General features: G+C 43.6%; 2 protein-coding genes across 4 annotated transcripts in view; both read left to right on the forward strand.

The window, feature by feature from the left end:
* The window catches only part of LOC121543682 (putative adenosylhomocysteinase 3), a 46,723-nt gene extending 43,432 nt beyond the window's left edge, over positions 1-3,291 (forward strand). The window contains exons 16-17 of one of the 2 annotated variants that reach the window (XM_041853782.2): positions 649-769; positions 3,263-3,291. In XM_041853782.2, the coding sequence (XP_041709716.1) occupies positions 649-769; positions 3,263-3,269 (128 nt within the window). In that variant the 3' untranslated portion in view covers positions 3,270-3,291. Of the gene's footprint in view, positions 1-648; positions 774-3,262 lie in introns of those variants that run through there. The other variant, XM_041853784.2, reaches the window with a different exon arrangement.
* Positions 3,292-8,204: 4,913 nt separating this feature from the next.
* Positions 8,205-19,337, forward strand: part of LOC121543683 (striatin-interacting protein 1 homolog) — a 30,694-nt gene continuing 19,561 nt past the window's right edge. For both annotated transcript variants that reach the window (XM_041853785.1, XM_041853786.1), the window contains exons 1-5: positions 8,205-8,300; positions 10,798-10,867; positions 11,733-11,807; positions 14,367-14,501; positions 14,736-14,856. In XM_041853785.1, the coding sequence (XP_041709719.1) occupies positions 8,280-8,300; positions 10,798-10,867; positions 11,733-11,807; positions 14,367-14,501; positions 14,736-14,856 (422 nt within the window). In that variant the 5' untranslated portion in view covers positions 8,205-8,279. The remainder of the gene's footprint in view (positions 8,301-10,797; positions 10,868-11,732; positions 11,808-14,366; positions 14,502-14,735; positions 14,857-19,337) is intronic.

The raw sequence follows: 19,337 nt of genomic DNA on the forward strand, positions 1-19,337 counted from the left end.
GCTCAGCTAACCCCTCACAAACAAATAAATTAATATATAACCAACAGCCCTGTGTCCCTGCTAGCTAGAGTAACTTGGCTTTCTCCTCTCACTCTCTCTGTCTCTGTCTCTGTCTCTGTCTCTGTCTCTGTCTCTGTCTCTGTCTCTGTCTCTGTCTCTGTCTCTGTCTCTGTCTCTGTCTCTGTCTCTGTCTCTGTCTCTGTCTGTCTCTGTCTCTCTCTCTCTCTCTCTCTCTCTCTCTCTCTCTCTCTCTCTCTCTCTCTCTCTCTCTCTCTCTCTCTCTCTCTCTCTCTCTCTCTCTCTCTCTCTCTCTCTCTCTCTCTCTCTCTCTCTCTCTCTCTCTCTCTCTCTCTCTCTCTCTCTCTCTCTCTCTCTCTCTCTCTCTCTCTCTCTCTCTCTCTCTCTCTGTGTGTCTGTGTCTGTGTCTGTGTCTGTGTCTGTGTCTGTCTCTCTGTCTCTCTGTCTCTCTGTCTCTCTGTCTCTCTGTCTCTCTGTCTCTCTGTCTCTCTGTCTCTCTGTCTCTCTGTCTCTCTGTCTCTCTGTCTCTCTCTCTCTCTCTGTCTCTGTCTCTGTCTCTGTCTCTCTCTCTGTCTCTCTCTCTCTCTCTCTCTCTCTCTCTCTCTCTCTCTCCCTCTGTATTATTTCCAGATGAGTATGTGGCCAGCCTTCACCTCCCTACGTTCGATGCCCACCTCACAGAGCTGAGTGATGAGCAGGCCAAGTACCTGGGCTTGAACAAGAACGGGCCCTTCAAGCCAAACTACTACAGGTAAACATGAACGATTACTTGCTAATATTGTATGCTACATATTTAATGTGACATACCCTGAGTATACCAAACATTAGGAACACCTTCCTAATATTGAGTTGTGTCCCCCCGTCAGGGCATGGACTTTACAAGGTGTTTAAAGTGTTCCACAGGGATGCTGGCCCATGTTGACTACAATGCTTCCCACAGTTCTGTCAAATTGGCTGGATGTCCTTTGGGTGGTGGACCATTCTTGATACACACGGGAAACTGTTGAGCGTGAAAAACCCAGCAGCGTTGCAGTTCTTGACACAAACCAATGCACCTGGCACCTACTACCATTCCCCGTTCAAAGGCACTGAAATCTTTTTTGTCTTGCCCATTCACCCTCTGAATGGCACACATATACAATCCATGTCTCAAGGCTTAAAAATCCTTCTTTAACCTGTCTCCTCCCCTTCATCTACACCAGCGTTCTTCAATTCCGGTCCTGGAGGGCCGAAACACTTCTGTTTTGTATTTCTACCTGGTAGTTAATTGCACTCAACTGGTGTCCCATGTCTGAATTAGCCCCTGATTAGAAGGAGAGGATGAAAAATAGAGGTGTTTTGGCCCTCCAGGACCGGAATTGAAGAACCCTGATCTACACTGATTGAGGTGGATTTAACAGGTGACATCAATAAGGGATCATAGCTTTCACCTGGTCAGTCTGTCATGGAAAGAGCAGGTGTTCTTAATGTTTTATGTACTCAGTGTACAGTGGGGGAAAAAAGTATTTAGTCAGCCACCAATTGTGCAAGTTCTCCCACTTAAAAAGATGAGAGAGGCCTGTAATTTTCATCATAGGTACACGTCAACTATGACAGACAAATTGAGAAAAAAAAATCCAGAAAATCACATTGTAGGATTTTTAATGAATTTATTTGCAAATTATGGTGGAAAATAAGTATTTGGTCACCTACAAACAAGCAAGATTTCTGGCTCTCACAGACCTGTAACTTCTTCTTTAAGAGGCTCCTCTGTCCTCCACTCGTTACCTGTATTAATGGCACCTGTTTGAACTTGTTATCAGTATAAAAGACACCTGTCCACAACCTCAAACAGTCACACTCCAAACTCCACTATGGCCAAGACAAAATAGCTGTCAAAGGACACCAGAAACAAAATTGTAGACCTGCACCAGGCTGGGAAGACTGAATCTGCAATAGGTAAGCAGATTGGTTTGAAGAAATCAACTGTGGGAGCAATTATTAGGAAATGGAAGACATACAAGACCACTGATAATCTCCCTCGATCTGGGGCTCCACGCAAGATCTCACCCCGTGGGGGTCAAAATGATCACAAGAACGGTGAGCAAAAATCCCAGAACCACACGGGGGGACCTAGTGAATGACCTGCAGAGAGCTGGGACCAAAGTAACAAAGCCACCATCAGTAACACACTACGCCGCCAGGGACTCAAATCCTGCAGTGCCAGACGTGTCCCCCCTGCTTAAGCCAGTACATGTCCAGGCCCGTCTGAAGTTTGCTAGAGTGCATTTGGATGATCCAGAAGAGGATTGGGATAATCTCATATGGTCAGATGAAACCAAAATATAACTTTTTGGTAAAAACTCAACTCGTCGTGTTTGGAGGACAAAGAATGCTGAGTTGCATCCAAAGAACACCATACCTACTGTGAAGCATGGGGGTGGAAACATCATGCTTTGGGGCTGTTTTTCTGCAAAGGGACCAGGACGACTGATCCGTGTAAAGGAAAGAATGGGGCCATGTATCGTGAGTGAAAACCTCCTTCCATCAGCAAGGGCATTGAAGATGAAACGTGGCTGGGTCTTTCAGCATGACAATGATCCCAAACACACCGCCCGGGCAACGAAGGAGTGGCTTCGTAAGAAGCATTTCAAGGTCCTGGAGTGGCCTAGCCAGTCTCCAGATCTCAACCCCATAGAAAGTCTGTGTTGCCCAGCGACAGCCCCAAAACATCACTGCTCTAGAGGAGATCTGCATGGAGGAATGGGCCAAAATACCAGCAACAGTGTGTGAAAACCTTGTGAAGACTTACAAAAAACGTTTGACCTGTGTCATTGCCAACAAAGGGTATATAACAAAGTATTGAGAAACTTTTGTTATTGACCAAATACTTATTTTCCACCATAATTTGCAAATAAATTCATTAAAAATCCTACAATGTGATTTTCTGGGAAAAAAAATCTCATTTTGTCTGTCATAGTTGACGTGTACCTATGATGAAAATTACAGGCCTCTCATCTTTTTAAGTGGGAGAACTTGCACAATTGGTGGCTGACTAAATACTTTTTTTCCCCACTGTATATGTTTCGTGGTGTTATACTGCAAAGGTGTAACGTTATAAAATACAGTGAATCAGAGTTATAATGAGAAATAAGACGGCTATGCTGGTAGAGAGATATCCACAGTGCATGATTGTTCCATTCTTCCCATGTTACATAACAGTAACTGTAACGATGTGTTTTGACATTCGTTTTCTCTCCCCAAGGTATTAAACCAACTCTGAAATGAAGAAAATACAGAGGCTCCATAAATCGTACAGAACCCAGAAGAAAGTAGAGAGGAGGACGGAATAGTCGCACACCTGCTTTTTACAGGAGAGGGGAGGAGCTCTGTGCTAATTGCTCAGAGTGGAGGGCGTGGCTTTACCTGCGCTTTGGCAGTGTTTATTTATTTACGCTAGAATAACGTAACTCTAACCTTTTTGAGCTGCTCCTGCCACTTTGCGCTCCTTAGCAAGCGTCTCCTGGAGATTCCACCATTTCATCGTCTTCTCTTAGCTACTTGTTTGTCTGTCAGTCAGTCGTACGTAAAAACTCCATTACGAGATATTTTTATTGTTCGTTTAAAAACTATTGATGAAGAAAAAACAAACAAACTGAAATGTACAAAAAATCTCTGTGAATGAAAGATGACCTCTGAAGATTTAGTGATGGACGTGTGGTTCATGTCCTATTGTCTTTATGTTCTACTCTTGATTTCTGTTTTGTTTTCAAATATAAATTGAAAGGGATTCGATGAAAAGGTGTGAGGGGGAGGTCACTGGGTCCAATCATATCCTGTCTTTTATTTGATAATGTGATTCAGATGTATTCTTTGTCTTGTTTTTAAGTATGTTTTAATGCGTTGGTTCTCCTATTCCCTCAATTGAACTGGACAGTGACTGGCGTGGGGGCGGGGTCTTTCCCTGTGATTGGTTGGGACCCCTCTCCCACCTGTCACTCAAATACAGTGACTCCATCTCAGCTGCCTGTACCACAGCCTCTATTGCTCAGCTCCCAAACTGCTCACATAATGATGCTAGTGTTGAAGTTATATGAAAAGTATTCCACCAACCAGAGTTTATGACATCCATCCACGATGTCCGGAGCTAGATTCTCCTATCAAAGCATTACACTGTATTATAAACTGGGTAGTTCAAGCCCTGAATGCTGATTGGCTGAAAGCCGTGGTATATCAGACCGTATACCACTATGACAAAACATTTATTTTTACTGTTCTAATTACGTTGGTAACCAGTTTATAACAGCAATAAGGCACCAGGTTTGTGGTATATGGCCAATATACCACGGCTAAGGGCTGTTTCCAGGCACTCTGTGTTGCGTCGTACATAAGAACAGCCCTTAGCAGTGGTATATTGGCTACATACCACAAACCCCCTCGTGCCTTATTGCTTAATTAGAAGCATGACAGGTATGGGAGATCATTACAAGGGGATATATTTATATAGAAATTTAGATTTTTCTATTTTTTTCCTCCACCCATCTTACTTTTGAAATCAAACAAATGTCTCATTATAAAGATAAGCAATTAAATGTTATATGATAAATGTAATAAATGTTCTGGATGATCAATCATTTTTTGAATACTGTGACAGAGACTATTTCAGTGAGATACCAAATGTACAGCCAGGCTGGTAGTAGTTTCTTTAGCCAGGTCCTCAATAGTAAGCTGCTGTAAGGAAACCTGTACAGTACTTACAGCGCTAGAACCGTTGTCAGGGGTTAGCTGTGATTTGAACTACAGTGAGGATAAAGCTTGATGACTGGATCATTACATATGCTTGTATTTAGTTGGGGACCTACATTTCACATGTTCTAAAAATTGTCACTTCTTCAGACATTAGTTTACCTCATTGTTTCAATTTCTTATGTATTTATGATAAAAGGTAATAGTCACCTTATAAATGTCCAAGATTTGGTGTCATCATTCGTTTGGTGAGTTTTTCTGTTGAGGGCCAAACTCCTCTGGTACGATTATTAGTCAGACTTCATTTCCTCAACATTTTAGATGAACTTTGTTCGAATCCCAGCTGTTAGGGTTTTCACCTGAACCAAAAGCCCATACCACATTGCATAGAATGGAGTTAAATCCATGAGAACATACGCCCATATGCTCCCATGTTAATTATGCCCATACTATACATTCTAAAATGTCACTGTGTTCATGTCATACTCGGGAGCTACCATTTGTGCATTTATGCCTCCCCCCCAAGCCTCCATAATAACCATCTTCCAAGTCAGAGGCCCCGTCTGTGTGACCGTCCATACTATCCATATGTCTGTTTGTCAGACTTTTACAACATTATCCTTGTGCTGATTATCTCATCTGTTAGAGGGGTTTATTATGATCTGTGTGTTGTAGCCAATGTCTTAAGTTTCTCTGTTGTTCATGTGTGTGTGGTTCTGAGTGAGTGTATGGATGTGTGTGAGTAAATGGTCGTGTCTGACTGCGTGTGAGAGTGAGCCTGTGTGTGCTTGAGAGTGTGTGTGTGTTAGGGTCACATGTTGTAGGACATGGTTGCTTCGATGCAGTTGTCTCAGGATCATAGCCTGTGCGTTCCGGGGGTGAAAGAGCATTAGTCGGTCCAATAGCTGCATCACATGGGCAGGGTTAACACCAGCATCTTGTATGGTTAACTCAAAAGTATAGGAATTACAGCATATCGACTCTTGTATTTATTGTTGTAAATCCTCAGTCAGTACAAATGGAAAATTCTTCTAACATTTTGAAGTTGTCGAAACAATGTTTAAATATTGCAAGTGATAATGATAGATGAGCAATAATACATCTGTAATCTTAAAGAATAAAAATGTTAAATATTGTATCAACCTTTGTCATCTATTATATGATGTGCTGTGTTTTTATTCATTTTCATGAATTTTCTTGACTATACCTCAATTCAGACAGAAAGATTGCTACCAATGCCTATTAGGCATCTATGGCTGTGTTTACACAGGCAGCCCAATTCTGATCTTTTGCCACTAAATGCTTTTAACCGATCAGATCAGATCTTTTGCCAATTATTGGGCAAAAGATCAGTATTGTGCTGCCTGTGTAAACTGATTTCCCATGGCCTTGAGGAGTGCATCTCTAGACTCCGGCTGATCTGATAGATGAGAGGATGAGTGCCTGCTGCTGCATCGGAGCTCAAAGAAAGATAGACATCAATAATGACACCACTTGAGAGAGGAAGAGATTATGTTATGTGAAGTGCTAGAAACAAAGTATTATCATCATGAACTAGGTTGTTTCACTACAGCTTGGATGATCTGATCATTAGGCACTGGAATCTGTGTTAGGACGGGTTTAGGTTATGTACCCTCAATCATATTTACAGGCCATGTGTCCTATAATAATAATAATATAATAATAATAATAAGACTATAAGACTTATGACTGCAGTTAAGTTGTGAAGAACATGTTATGCTAGGTTGATCATTGATCAAACATGGTTCTAACATTAACACTGGTTATTCAGTGACTCAACAAATAAAACGTGTCCATTTTAATTATGTTCTCAGAACTCTCATACGTTTGGATACTTACTCAGTTATGGGGCTATAATTGGGGTATGCGCTCAGAGTAAATTGATTGCTGTATTGCCACATGACGCAATGATAGGGGGTGACACTGGGTGTGTCGAGAGCAGTTGAAAGCAGCTGTTGTTGCCACTCAATTACAGTCGTAGTGAGTGACCTAAACAGAGTGCACCCACTCTGTTCAGACACTCTGAGGCACACACACAATGTTGACTGCCTATTATCCATGTCCATGCTACACACACCGATTTCATTCAGTTAATGTGAAAGATGTGTCACACAAAGGCAAAAACACAAGTTAAATGCGAGATAGAGAATTCATTATTAAAGTGTTTTGGTCCCTAACAGCCACCAATATTAACCATATAATGAAATCAAATGTATTTGTCGCGTGCCGAATACAACAGGTGTAGACTTTAATGTGAAATGCTTACTTATGAGCCCTTTCCCAACAATGCAGAGTTAAAATGTAAGAAAAATGTGCTAATAAGAAAAAAAGGAAATAGTAACACAATAAAGTAAAGTTTAAACAGCAACTGCAGAATGACATTAGCACTGCTGTGTGTTTCACATCATAATCATGTTTGTTTTGACCTGTGTTCTCCATCAATAAATCCCTGCATACAATACACCCTGCATTCAGTATAAACACCCTAGCACCCAACCAGCAGCCATGTGTCAAGTTCACCTACGTGAAACAGCTATGACCTCCTTTGCGCTCTCATTAACCTGTACACTCCAATCAGATCATGTTAAGTGCTTTTCTCAGTCAGGGGTTGTTATGAGGGGCGGGGGTGGGGGGTCACTAATCAATACTACAGTCACTAATCAATAATTCACTCAGTTCACCGTGGCGGTGGTAGGATAAGAGTGACCATCAAGTGGTCTAGTCTATCGTCACCCCTCTCCGACCCCTACATTACCACCACTCAATGTGGCAGCCTGCCTCAAGGGATGGATGTTTTGGGGGAATATTAAATTCCCTCTAGAGCAGTGCTCTTTAATCATGATCCTGGAAGCCCTGGCACAGAGTGTGCAGGCTATTGTTATGGGCCAGCAATGACATACCTGATTCGACCAAATAGTCATCAAGCTCTTGATTAGTTTAATCTGGTTTGTTACTAGGCTGGTATAAAATCATTTGATTCACTCATAGGTTTTGTGTCTTGTCTCAGGTCTTGATTGATTAAAATGCCCGCTCTGACTAATGTGTGGAGGATATCAGGATTTGACAGATAATCTATGCACAATCCAGTCATTCTGACAGAACAAAATGGATTAAACAGCTGTGTGAACACGATATGGTTACATTCAAGCAATAGATACAATGGAATAGCCTATCAATACTAAGCTATAATAGCCAATTTTTCATTCAATCCACAGAAACTGACAATGTTTCTTATGTAGTTGCCATTATGGAATACTCAGCATCAGCACCAATTCATTGACCGAATTAGAATACTCGCATCCTCTACTCTACTGATTCACTCGTGGGCAAGACCAACCGGCCAGTCACCATTTACAGTAAAAGTTAACCCCGCCCTCTCTGGCGTTCAGTCAACCAATCACTCCAACGGGGACGGATTTTCTGAATTTGGAATACTGAAATCTATTACAATTTGACAGGCTCGAACCTTACCGGAATGCACGAGCTGCAGAAAGTGAACAAACCGACACAGAAAGATGCAGGCAGACGAAATGGAGGTACCTATCATTAATACTATTAACAATAACTGCAACAATCAAAGGCCTCTGCCGAATGGGAGAGATGTGTTCAAGAATCTGCTGAAGGATTGGGAGGTAAAGCCAGTTTGTAGCTAATCGTGAGCCAGTATAGAGGGGTCCGTGTCCGTGTGGTTTGTTGTTGCTGGGGAGCTTTAAATGCCCTTTTGCTACAGAGCCGTTTTTGAAAGCATGCAGCCCGGGTTGTTATTTTGGTGACAGCGCAAGTGGATGGTATAAATGCCGTAAGCTTATGGTTAATTCTGAACGTGGCAAATACAGGTAGCTAATGTGACTGTCAATCTCCAGGACGTTTTGTGGTCGAATCTTATCTTGCAGCCGCCGCCTGTGAATTTGTCCATGACATCGTAGACCGGTGTCAGATTTCAAATATACAGTAGGTTTATGGACACACAATTGATGTTGGCCATATAATAATAAATACTAATTTGGTGGATCCAGTTGGCTCATTTCTTTAAGCAGGCTAATTAATCTGTAGTCAAGTAGCTAAACTACATTCAATGCTCAAGCCACACAATGTACGCCTAAGTCATCATAGCCCATATGATCATCCCACTTAATTATATTTATTTTTCCAGGCTATTCCTCACGTGATCTGTGTTAGAGTTGATTATTGCATTGGCCGATTGGCTTGGCTGGCTGGCTTCGGCCATAGGTTATTTTTAACATATGCTTATATGAGAGGAGGGGGGATGGGGGCTCGTGGGTATTTTGACGTGATGCCCAGTGTTTGCACACACTGACGGTGGAGCGCAGGGTTCACTGTACCAGTGTGGAAGGAAGGGTAGTGTTCATAGCAAGCTGGCGGGGGAAGAGAGAGAGAGATATTTGTTGATGCCCATGGGTAGCTGAGTGAAAGACACCAAATTCCCCACTCTCCTTCAGACAAACATGAAAGAGCTCTATTGAGAGCAATAACAACACAAACCTTAGTTTCCGGTGCAACAGACACAACCTTCCAGCATCCTCTCATCTCCTCTGGGGGGGACTCAGCCAATCAGACACTAGGATTGATGCCTGTGTTTTATTATATTCCCAATCAAACAATTGTGAGCTGAAATTTAAATGTGGTTGTGGGTTTAGCTTGGTCTCTGATAAACATCACAATTTGCACTCAGGGCGATGAGCGTCTCGGTCACCACAGTGACATTGGTGGCAGTGGTTAGACTAACTAGACTGGCATGACATGGATTTAACTAGAGAGAAATATGATACTGATTTATCTCTCTAGTGGTGTTGATACTGTGCTGGGTTGGAACAAAAGCCTCCACCCTGCAGATCCCTAACACCAGTGGTTTAGTGTGTAATTAACCTACAGTTTGAACACCTAAGTAGAGCAAATTTTCGATGTGGCACATCAGACCGTGACTGGTCCATTTTCTCTGTAGACCAAAATATCTTCCCTAACGATTTCCCCCCAAAGCTTACCTTCATTGTCTCTCTGTCACACTGTGAGACTATCGGCACCTGAACCCCAGGCTCATCCTCTGGGAATGTGTCAGTCTCCCTGTCAGAGTGAACACCATAATCTTCTCTCCTCAGCCTGCTGTGACTCCTGCTCTCTCAGTTATCTGGCTCAAATAGGAGTCAGTGTGTGTGGGTCATTCTGAGTCCAGCCCAAGCGTCTAATCTGGATGTAGAGTAATGGACAGAAGTGGAGTGTGAAAAATAGCAGGCAAACAATCCTGAGGGGGACCAGTTTCTGAATGACTTATTTGGACTCATTCCACTGACTCAGAACGTCTTAGCTCTCAGATGGTGTTTGTAACTGAAAACCACCTCCTAAGACACAACAAGTCTCCATCTGGAGTGGGATCTGTGCCAAATGTAATGTATTTGGAATTAACAAGTCATTAGGCCAAATGATTCTTACATTTCCAATCCCTCCTATTGAATCTCACCCTAATCTGACAGACTGTTTGGGGCTCTGAGACTTAGGGTGCTTCAGGTTCCAGGGAATTACAGATGTTAGCCTTTCCCTGGCTATTGCTGCCCTTCTGTGGTAGGATGCATGAAAACCAACTACAGACAGTCCTCAAACTAAAGCAAAGGCTTAGCAACTGACACATGCCATGTAATTTTCTCTGTCACTAAATTGCTACTGAGACACTCGCTCAAGGCTGACTAACGGCAGTCCTTAACCTATTTCAAAGTCTAGTCTGTCTCTATCCAAGTGCTACGGTCTTTTGTATTGGCTGGCAGTATGTGAATGTTGTTGTTTTGTGGTGCTTTGATAAAAAAAAGTGGTGAGATCATGCATACTGTATCAGTCTGTCTCAATCTGGGAAAATAATGCTTTTAGCAGCTATGACGGCTAACAGAGGTGGGCTCTGTTTTGTCCATATTCCCCTGCCATGCTGTGTGTGTGTGTGTGTGTGTGTGTTAGTGTGCATGTGTCATGTGCCTTCATTTCCCTTTGTGGTTCTGCCTAGACTTCAGTGTTGTTTTCTGTTTTCAGAGCTCCATGGAGTCTCCCAACCTAGAGTTTGAGTATGGGGATATAGACAGCCTGACTGCTGAACTCTCAGGTAAGGTCTTTAAACAATAACCCATCGGTCACCAACCCTAGACCTGGGCAGCTACTGGGCACTGGGCAGGCTTTTGTTCCAACCACAAAACACCTTATTCAACTAATCATCAAGTCCAGTTGATTAGTTGAAACAGTTGCTGGAACAAAAACATGCAAGGCAACCCCTGTAGCTTTCCAGGATAATTGGTGATCACTGCTGTTCCAGTATATCCACAAGGGATATGCTCCGTCTTATGTTCTGTTCATAACCAGCAGCTAGTCACTGCAACAATGTGCTACAGTACAGTGCTGCGCTGTCAGCAGCTACATGGGATTGATTCAAGGCAAGATCATAGTTTTCCCTTGTTGAATGCAGCTCCTTTGGTTAGGTAGCTAGTCCCACTGAGACATTAGCTTACACAAACACAGACATTACAGTTGCTGTCTTGTGACTGTTCCTCAGGCTGGAGTGACAGTTGGGATTTAACTACTGTATATTCGCTGAAGAGGGATTAGTCAACGATGTCATGAGTCTCATAAAAAGACTACAGAAAGGATAACTGGGAGCCAAAATTGTTGTTTTTTAATGAAAGGGACTGAATGAAACAGTTGACTTATAATATATGCAATTTAGCAGATACTTTTATCCAAAGCGACTTAGTCACATTGCATCCATAAATTTGACAAATGTGTGGCCCCAGGAATCAAACCCACAATCCTGGCGTTGCAAGCGCCATGCTCTACCAACTGAGCCATACAGCGCTTCCACTACAGTATACCCCATGATGTCTTTCATGACATTACCTCTGTTGAATCCTTCAGTACAGGATTGTATGTCATCCTGTCTGTCTGATGATTCCCCTGTCTCTCCTGTTTGTCCACAGAGATATACAGTTACACAGAGGAGCCTGAGTTCGCCCTCAACAGGGACTACTTTGAGGAGGATTTCAGGAGCCATGGTACTGTTACCTTGTCTGTCAGCGGCGGTTTTGTCTTTCCAGACAGCGCTACATGCCTGTCATATTAGTTTCTGTTAGTGTGTGTGTGTGTGTGTGTGTGTGTGTGTGTTTGTGTGTGTGTGTGCATGTTTTTTTTTCTAAAGCAGTGAGAGTACCAAAGGGCTTTCTGACTCACCTCGAACACGCTGTTTGTTTGCATACCCTCGAATGTGTTTGCCTGTTATTCTAGCGTTTACGGAAAGAGAGATGGATAGACAGAGATAGAGAGTATGTAGAAGTGTAATGGAATGGATTCCCGCCCTGCTAATCATCTGGAGAGAGAAAGTCTGATAGAGAGAGGGGGTGAAAGAGGGAGAAGGACAGAGGGAAAGGGAGAGAGGGTCGAGGGAGCTGATTAATTGACCGCTCCCAGGTGTAATGTTTCCCTTTTTCTGTGAGGAGTGAACAAGTGAAGGAGCGAGAGTGAACAAGTGAACTGTCAGCAGTGTTCTGCACAGTGATGTGTGTGTGTCTGATTGCTTGCTCCAACCTGACACTTTCAGCAGGAGGTTTTGGGAGAAGGTGACACACACATACAGGAACACACACACCTTGCCAAACTCTGCTCTGCAGCTGCTGCCTTTCTTAGCGCCATGATAAACAGAGCTGCCTTATCTATATGCTGCAAAACCACAGCTAACAGCCATAGCCAACTACTGTGACCAACGGTTCCATATCATGATCATTGTTATTAAACAGCTGGTCGATGCCGTTTTCTCTCCTAATGAGGATCATATTGACCGGATGAATTGGACTGTGTCAATTTTGCTGATCTAAACTCCATGCTCATTCGACCCCTCTCATATTCTCTGAAACTCTGCCCAGTTCGTTGCTGTACTGTAAATGTGGTTGTATTCTTACTCAGCATACTAAGTTAAAGGAAGGTTCATAATGAGTAATAATACATAATGTGTAGCGCAAGACATTCAATTCCACAGAGCTTTATTGTACCTTAAGGGCAATTTAGTTGCAGCTGCAGCACATTACATACATTAAGAGAGCTAGGCTAGGTCTTCTTCTTCCCACTCTGTTTCCCTAAAGCCAATAGGAATGAATAGATGGATCAGTGGACAGCTTGGCTAGCTGTCTGTGCTGCAAAGAGAGATAGGAGATGTGCTGTCTCTCTGTATCTGGGTTTTAAATATGTCAGAACGGTGATGGGGCCCTCATCAATGTTTTAACACATCTGCCAGACTGCCACTCTACATCACTGCTAAATCTGTTATGCACCGATGTCCTCTGCGTCGCTACTCTCCAAGCACTTTTATCATAATGACATTCTCAGAGCACTTATCAGAGCTGCTCAGAAAAGTTACATGGGATGAACTTTATAAAGGGAAGTTTTGTCAAAGAGTTACAGTGCTTTCAGCAAGTATTCACACCCCTTGACTTTTTCCACATTTTGTTGTGTTACAGCCTGAATTTAAAATGGATTAAATTGAGATTTTGTGTCACAGGCCTACACACAATACTCCATAATGTCAAAGTGGAATTATGTTTTTAGACATTTTTACAAATGAATTAAAAATGAAAAGCTGAAATGTCTTGAGTCAATAAGTATTCAACCCCTTTATTATGGCAAACCTAAATACGTTCAGGGGTAAACATTTGCTTAACAAGTCACAAGTTGTATGTATAATAATAGTGTTAATAATAATAGTGTTTAACATGATTTTTGAATGACTACCTCATCTCTGTGCCCCACACATACAATTATCTTTAAGGTCCCTCAGTCCAGCAGAGAATTTCAAACACAGATTCAACCACAAAGACTAGGGAGGTTTTCCAATGCCTCGCAAAGAAGGGCACCTATTGGTAGATGGGTAAAACAAAAGCAAACATTTAATATCTCTTTGAGCATGGTGAAGTTATTAATTACACTTTGGATGGTGTATCAATACACCCAGTCACTACAAAGATAACTCAGTTGCTGGAGAGGAAGGAAACAGTGAGGCCAATGGTGACTTTAAAACAGTTACAGAGATTAAAGGCTGTGTGATAGGAGAAAACTGAGGATGGATGAACACATCACTGAGTACAACTCTTCATATTTTCAAGCATGGTGGTGGCTGCATCATGTTATGGGTATGCTTGTCGGCAAGGACTAGAGAGTTTTTTCTGGGTGGGATATAAAGAAACGGAATAGAGCTAAGCAAAATCCTAGAGGAAAACCTGGTTCAGTGTGCTTTCCAACAGACACTGGGAGACATTCAGCATACATTTGCATTATGGTGTATTGTGTGTAGACGGGTGAGAAAAAAAATCAATGTAATACATTTTGGATTCAGGCTGTAACACAACAAAATGTGGAATGAGTATGAAGACTTTCTGAAGGCACTGTATGTCAGAACATTTCTACTAAAAAAGGGGAACTGACTAGCTATTTAAATTCCATTGATCATGATGTCCTACAATAATCCCAAGAGTTGAGGTAAAAAATAAAGGACACACATTCCTATTTATACAATATATACATTTTAAGCCTAGACTCTCTTTCACTCACTCTGTCTCTCTCTGCAGTGCGGGGGACGAGGTGGATTGAGCTGGGTCAGGAGCGGCAGAGGGCCTATGTGATGAGACTACTAGATGCTCTGGAGGTCACTGACCGGGACAAGAGGCTGAAGGTGGCCCGGGCCATCCTTTACCTGGCACAGGGTAATCATCACCGTCACTGCACACTACAAGATCATTTGCTTTGATTGTAGCATATTTTCATTAAGTGAATATTTAAATATTTCCAATGCCATTTCTCTGACCAACATTTTCTTACGAAACAGAGGACATGTACAGTATTTATGCTTGAGTCCTTCAGAGTCCTTTGAGAGTGTTGTGTGGTGAATGAGCATCTGTTGAAGCCTATGTGTGTTTCTGTCATGTGGCGTTCCCCAGGGGTGTTTGATGAGTGTGACACAGATGCGGACGTGATCCACTGGTCTCGCCACAACGTGTTCCTGCTGTATGACATGGGCATCTTCACCGCTCTCCTGGAGCTGCTGAGCATGGAGATAGAGTGAGAAGGACAACATTACTACATTGTTACTACAACCGCACAACAACATCACTACAATGTCACCATAACGCTACCACAACAGCCACAATGTCTCGTAATTACTGTATTATTATGTTTCTCAACAAGTGTTAGCAGCACTGTGGTTAGCGCTTACTTCCCCCTTGATTAATGGTCCAATACAGCCATTTTTATCTCAATATCAAATCATTTCTGGGTAACAATTAAGTACCTTACTGCGATTGTTTTTAATTAAAATGGTAAAAAATAAACAAAAATAGTTTCTTAGCAAAGAGCAATTTTTCAAGCAAGAATTTTGCTAGGACTGTATGGGAGTGGTCTGAGTGGGGAAAACTAGCTGTTAATGGCAGAGAGGTTTGGAACTCTCTTTCTTATTGGTCTATTAACTCGATGTCACCAGGCAGGCCAAAACTCCATCCCACCAAAACAAGCTGAAATTTCAGGCGGTCTTTCACAGTATTATTCCAACCTCATAGTGTGGCAATGTATATAAAACACAGGAAATGTAAGTGTTTGACTGCACTGGGCCTTTAATGCCCCAGAGATGGTACACAGTAGCATTCACTCTCACTAGGTTTTCCCAGGAGTAGGAGAAAGATACAGCAGGGGAAATCAGTAGAGGAAAGTAATGTACTGCTCTGTAGGTTTAGGCTTATTAGAACATCTCAGTAGCTACATTTTCAGAAACATACATCAAATGTGTTGTCATGCAATATAAAATATCTGCCTAAATGTATGTGCATCATCAAAAATAGCAAATAATTAAAGAGCAGCAGTAAAATAAAATAAGAGTAGGGTGGCTATATACAGTGGGTACCGGTACAGAATCAATGTGCGGGGGCATCGGTTAGTCGAGGTAATTGAGGTAATAAACTCCTCTCACTGTCAACTGCGTTTATTTTCAGCAAACTTAACATGTGTAAATATTTGTATGAACATAACTAGATTCAACAACTGAGACATAAACTGAACAAGTTCCAAAGACATGTGACTAACAGAAATTGAATAATGTGGCCCTGAACAAAGGGGGGATCAAAATCAAAAGTAACAGTAACAGTCAGTATCTGGTGTGGCCACCAGCTGCATTAAGTACTGCAGTGCATCTCCTCCTCATGGACTGCACCAGATTTGCCAGTTCTTGCTGTGAGATGTTACCCCACTCTTCCACCAAGGCACCTGCAAGTTCCCAGACATTTCTGGGGGGAATGGCCCTAGCCCTCACCCTCCGATCCAACAGGTCCCAGACGTGCTCAATGGGATTGAGATCCGGGCTCTTCGCTGGCCATGGCAGAACACTAACATTCCTGTCTTGCAGGAAATCACGCACAGAACGAGCAGTATGTCTGGTGGCATTGTCATGGTGGAGGGTCATGTCAGGATGAGCCTGCAGGAAGGGTACCACATGAGGGAGGAGGATGTCTTCCCAGTAACGCACAGTGTTGAGATTGCCTGCAATGACAACAAGCTCAGTCCGATGATGCTGTGACACACCGCCCCAGACCATGACGGACCTTCCACCTCCAAATCGATCCTGCTGCAGAGTACAGGCCTCGGTGTAACGCTCATTCCTTTGACAATAAACGCAAATCCGACCATCACCCCTGGTGAGACAAAACCGCGACTCGTCAGTGAAGAGCACTTTTTGCCAGTCCTGTCTGGTCCAGCGACGGTGGGTTTGTGCCCAGCGACGGTGGGTTTGTGCCCATATAGCCTTACAACAGGCCTATAAGCCCTCAGTCCAGCCTCTCTCAGCCTATTGCGGACAGTCTGAGCACTGATGGAGGGATTGTGCATTCCTGGTGTAACTTGGGCAGTTGTTGTTGCCATCCTGTACCTGTCCCGCAGGTGTGATATTCGGTTGTACCGATCCTGTGCAGGTGTTGTTACACGTGGTCTGCCACTGCGAGGACGATCAGCTGTCCGTCCTGTCTCCCTGTAGCGCTGTCTAAGGCAATTTATTGCCCTGGCCACATCTGCAGTTGTCATGCCTCCTTGCAGCATGCCTAAGGCACGTTCACGCAGATGAGCAGGGACCCTGGGCATCTTTCTTTTGGTGTTTTTCAGAGTCAGTAGAAAGGCCTCTTTAGTGTTTTCATAAATATGACCTTAATTGCCTACCGTCTGTAAGCTGTTAGTGTCTTAACGACCGTTCCACAGGTGCATGTTCATTAATTGTTTAGGGTTCATTGAACAAGCATGGGAAACGGTGTTTAAACCCTTTACAATAAAGATCTGTGAAGTTATTTTGATTTTTACGAATGATCTTAGAAAGACAGGGTCCTGAAAAAGGGACGTTTCTTTTTTTGCTGAGTTTATGTACATGTGGGTAGAGTTAAAGTGACTAAAGTGACATAGTGACTAAAGTGACATAGATAAGTCTTCCTAATACTGAGTTGCCCTCAGAACAGCCTCAATTCATCGGGGCATGGGCTCTACAAGGTGTCGAAAGCGTTCCATGGGGATGCTGGCCCATGTTGACTCCAATGCTTCCCACAGTTGTGTCAAGTTGGCTGGATGTCCTTTGGGTGGTGGACCATTCTTGATACACACAAGAAACTGTTCAGCATGGAAAAACCTAACAGTGTTGCAGTTCTTGACACAAACCGTTGCGCCTGGCACCTACTACCATACCCCGTTCAAAGGCACTTAAATCTTTTGTCTTGCCCATTCACCCTCTGAATGGTACATTTACATTTGTCATTTAGCAGACGCTCTTATCCAGAGCGACTTACAAATTGGTGCATTCAACTTATGATAGCCAGTGGGACATCCACTTTCTTTTTTTTTCTTTTTTTTAATGGGGGGGGGGGGCGGAAGGTAGAAGGATTACTGTTATACTATTCCAGGTATTCCTTAAAGAGGTAGGGTTTCAAGTGTCTCCGGAAGGTGGTCAGTGACTCCGCTGTCCTGGCGTCGTGGGGGAGCTTGTTCCACCATTGGGGTGCCAGAGCAGCGAATAGCTTTGACTGGGCTGAGCGGGACTGTGCTTCCGTAGAGGTAAGGGGGCCAGCAAGCCAGAGGTGGATGAACGTAGTGCCCTCATTTGGGTGTAGGGTCTGATCAGAGCCTGAAGGTAAGGAGGTGCCGTTCCCCTCACAGCGCCGTAGGCAAGCACCATGGTTTTGTAGTAGATGCGAGCTTCAACTGGAAGCCAGTGGAGTGTGCGAAGGAGCGGGGTGACATGAGAGAACTTGGGAAGGTTGAACACCAGACGGGCTGCAGTGTTCTGGATAAGTTGTAGGGGTTTAATGGCACAGGCAGTGAGCCCAGCCAACAGCGAGTTGCAGTAATCCGGACGGGAGATGACAAGTGCCTGGATTAGGACCTGTGCCACTTTCTGTGTAAGGTAGGGTCGTACTCTGCGAATGTTGTAGAGCATGAACCTGCAGGATCGGGTCACTGCTTTGATGTTGGCGGAGAACGACAGGGTGTTGTCCAGGGTCACGCCAAGGTTCCTTGCACTCTGGGAGGAGGACACAATGGAGTTGTCAACCGTGATGGCGAGATCATGGAGCGGGCAGTCCTTCCCCGGGAGGAAGAGCAGCTCCGTCTTGCCGAGGTTCAGCTTGAGGTGGTGATCCGACATCCACACTGATATGTCCGCCAGACATGCAGAGATGCGATTCGCCACCTGGTTATCAGAAGGGGGAAAGGAGACAATTAATTGTGTGTCGTCTGCGTAGCAATGATAGGAGAGACCATGTGAGGATATGACAAAGCCAAGTGACTTGGTGTATAGAGAGAATAGGAGAGGGCCTAGAACTGAGCCCTGGGGGACACCAGTGGTGAGAGCACGTGGTGCGGAGACAGATTCTCGCCACGCCACCTGGTAGGAGCGACCTGTCAGGTAGGACGCAATCCAAGAGTGAGCAGCGCCGGAGATGCCCAACTCGGAGAGGGTGGAGAGGAGGATCTGATGGTTCAAAGTATCAAAGGCAGCAGATAGGTCTAGAAGGATAAGAGCAGAGGAGAGAGAGTTAGCTTTAGCAGTGCGGAGAGCCTCTGTGACACAGAGAAGAGCAGTCTCAGTTGAATGATACACATATACAATCCATGTCTCAAGGCTTAAAAATCATTATTTAACCTGTCTCCTCCCCTTCATCTACACTGATTTGAAGTGGATTTAACAAGTGTCATCAATAAGGGATCATAGCTTTCACCTGGATTCATCTGGTCAGTCTATGTCATGGAAAGACCAGGTGTTCTTAATGTTTTGTACACTCCGTACAATTTCAGGTGGTCTTTTCAAACAGCTCTTACGCTAAAAGGGCATCACATAGTCATACCACTGAATCAATAAGTAGGCATATTAAATGTACATGCTCCGTTATACTCCCCACTGTTCCTCTCTCCTCCGGAGTCAACTCCTCTGTGACCTTCCTGCCTGAGGTTCCTCCTCTCCCTAAGGGCAGATCTACTGCTGCCTCAGTCTTCTGGGTGTCTACCACCCCCAGCCATTTACT

This window comes from Coregonus clupeaformis, unplaced genomic scaffold (genome assembly GCF_020615455.1).
Source record: "Coregonus clupeaformis isolate EN_2021a unplaced genomic scaffold, ASM2061545v1 scaf0234, whole genome shotgun sequence".
NCBI classification, from domain to species: Eukaryota; Metazoa; Chordata; class Actinopteri; order Salmoniformes; family Salmonidae; genus Coregonus; species Coregonus clupeaformis.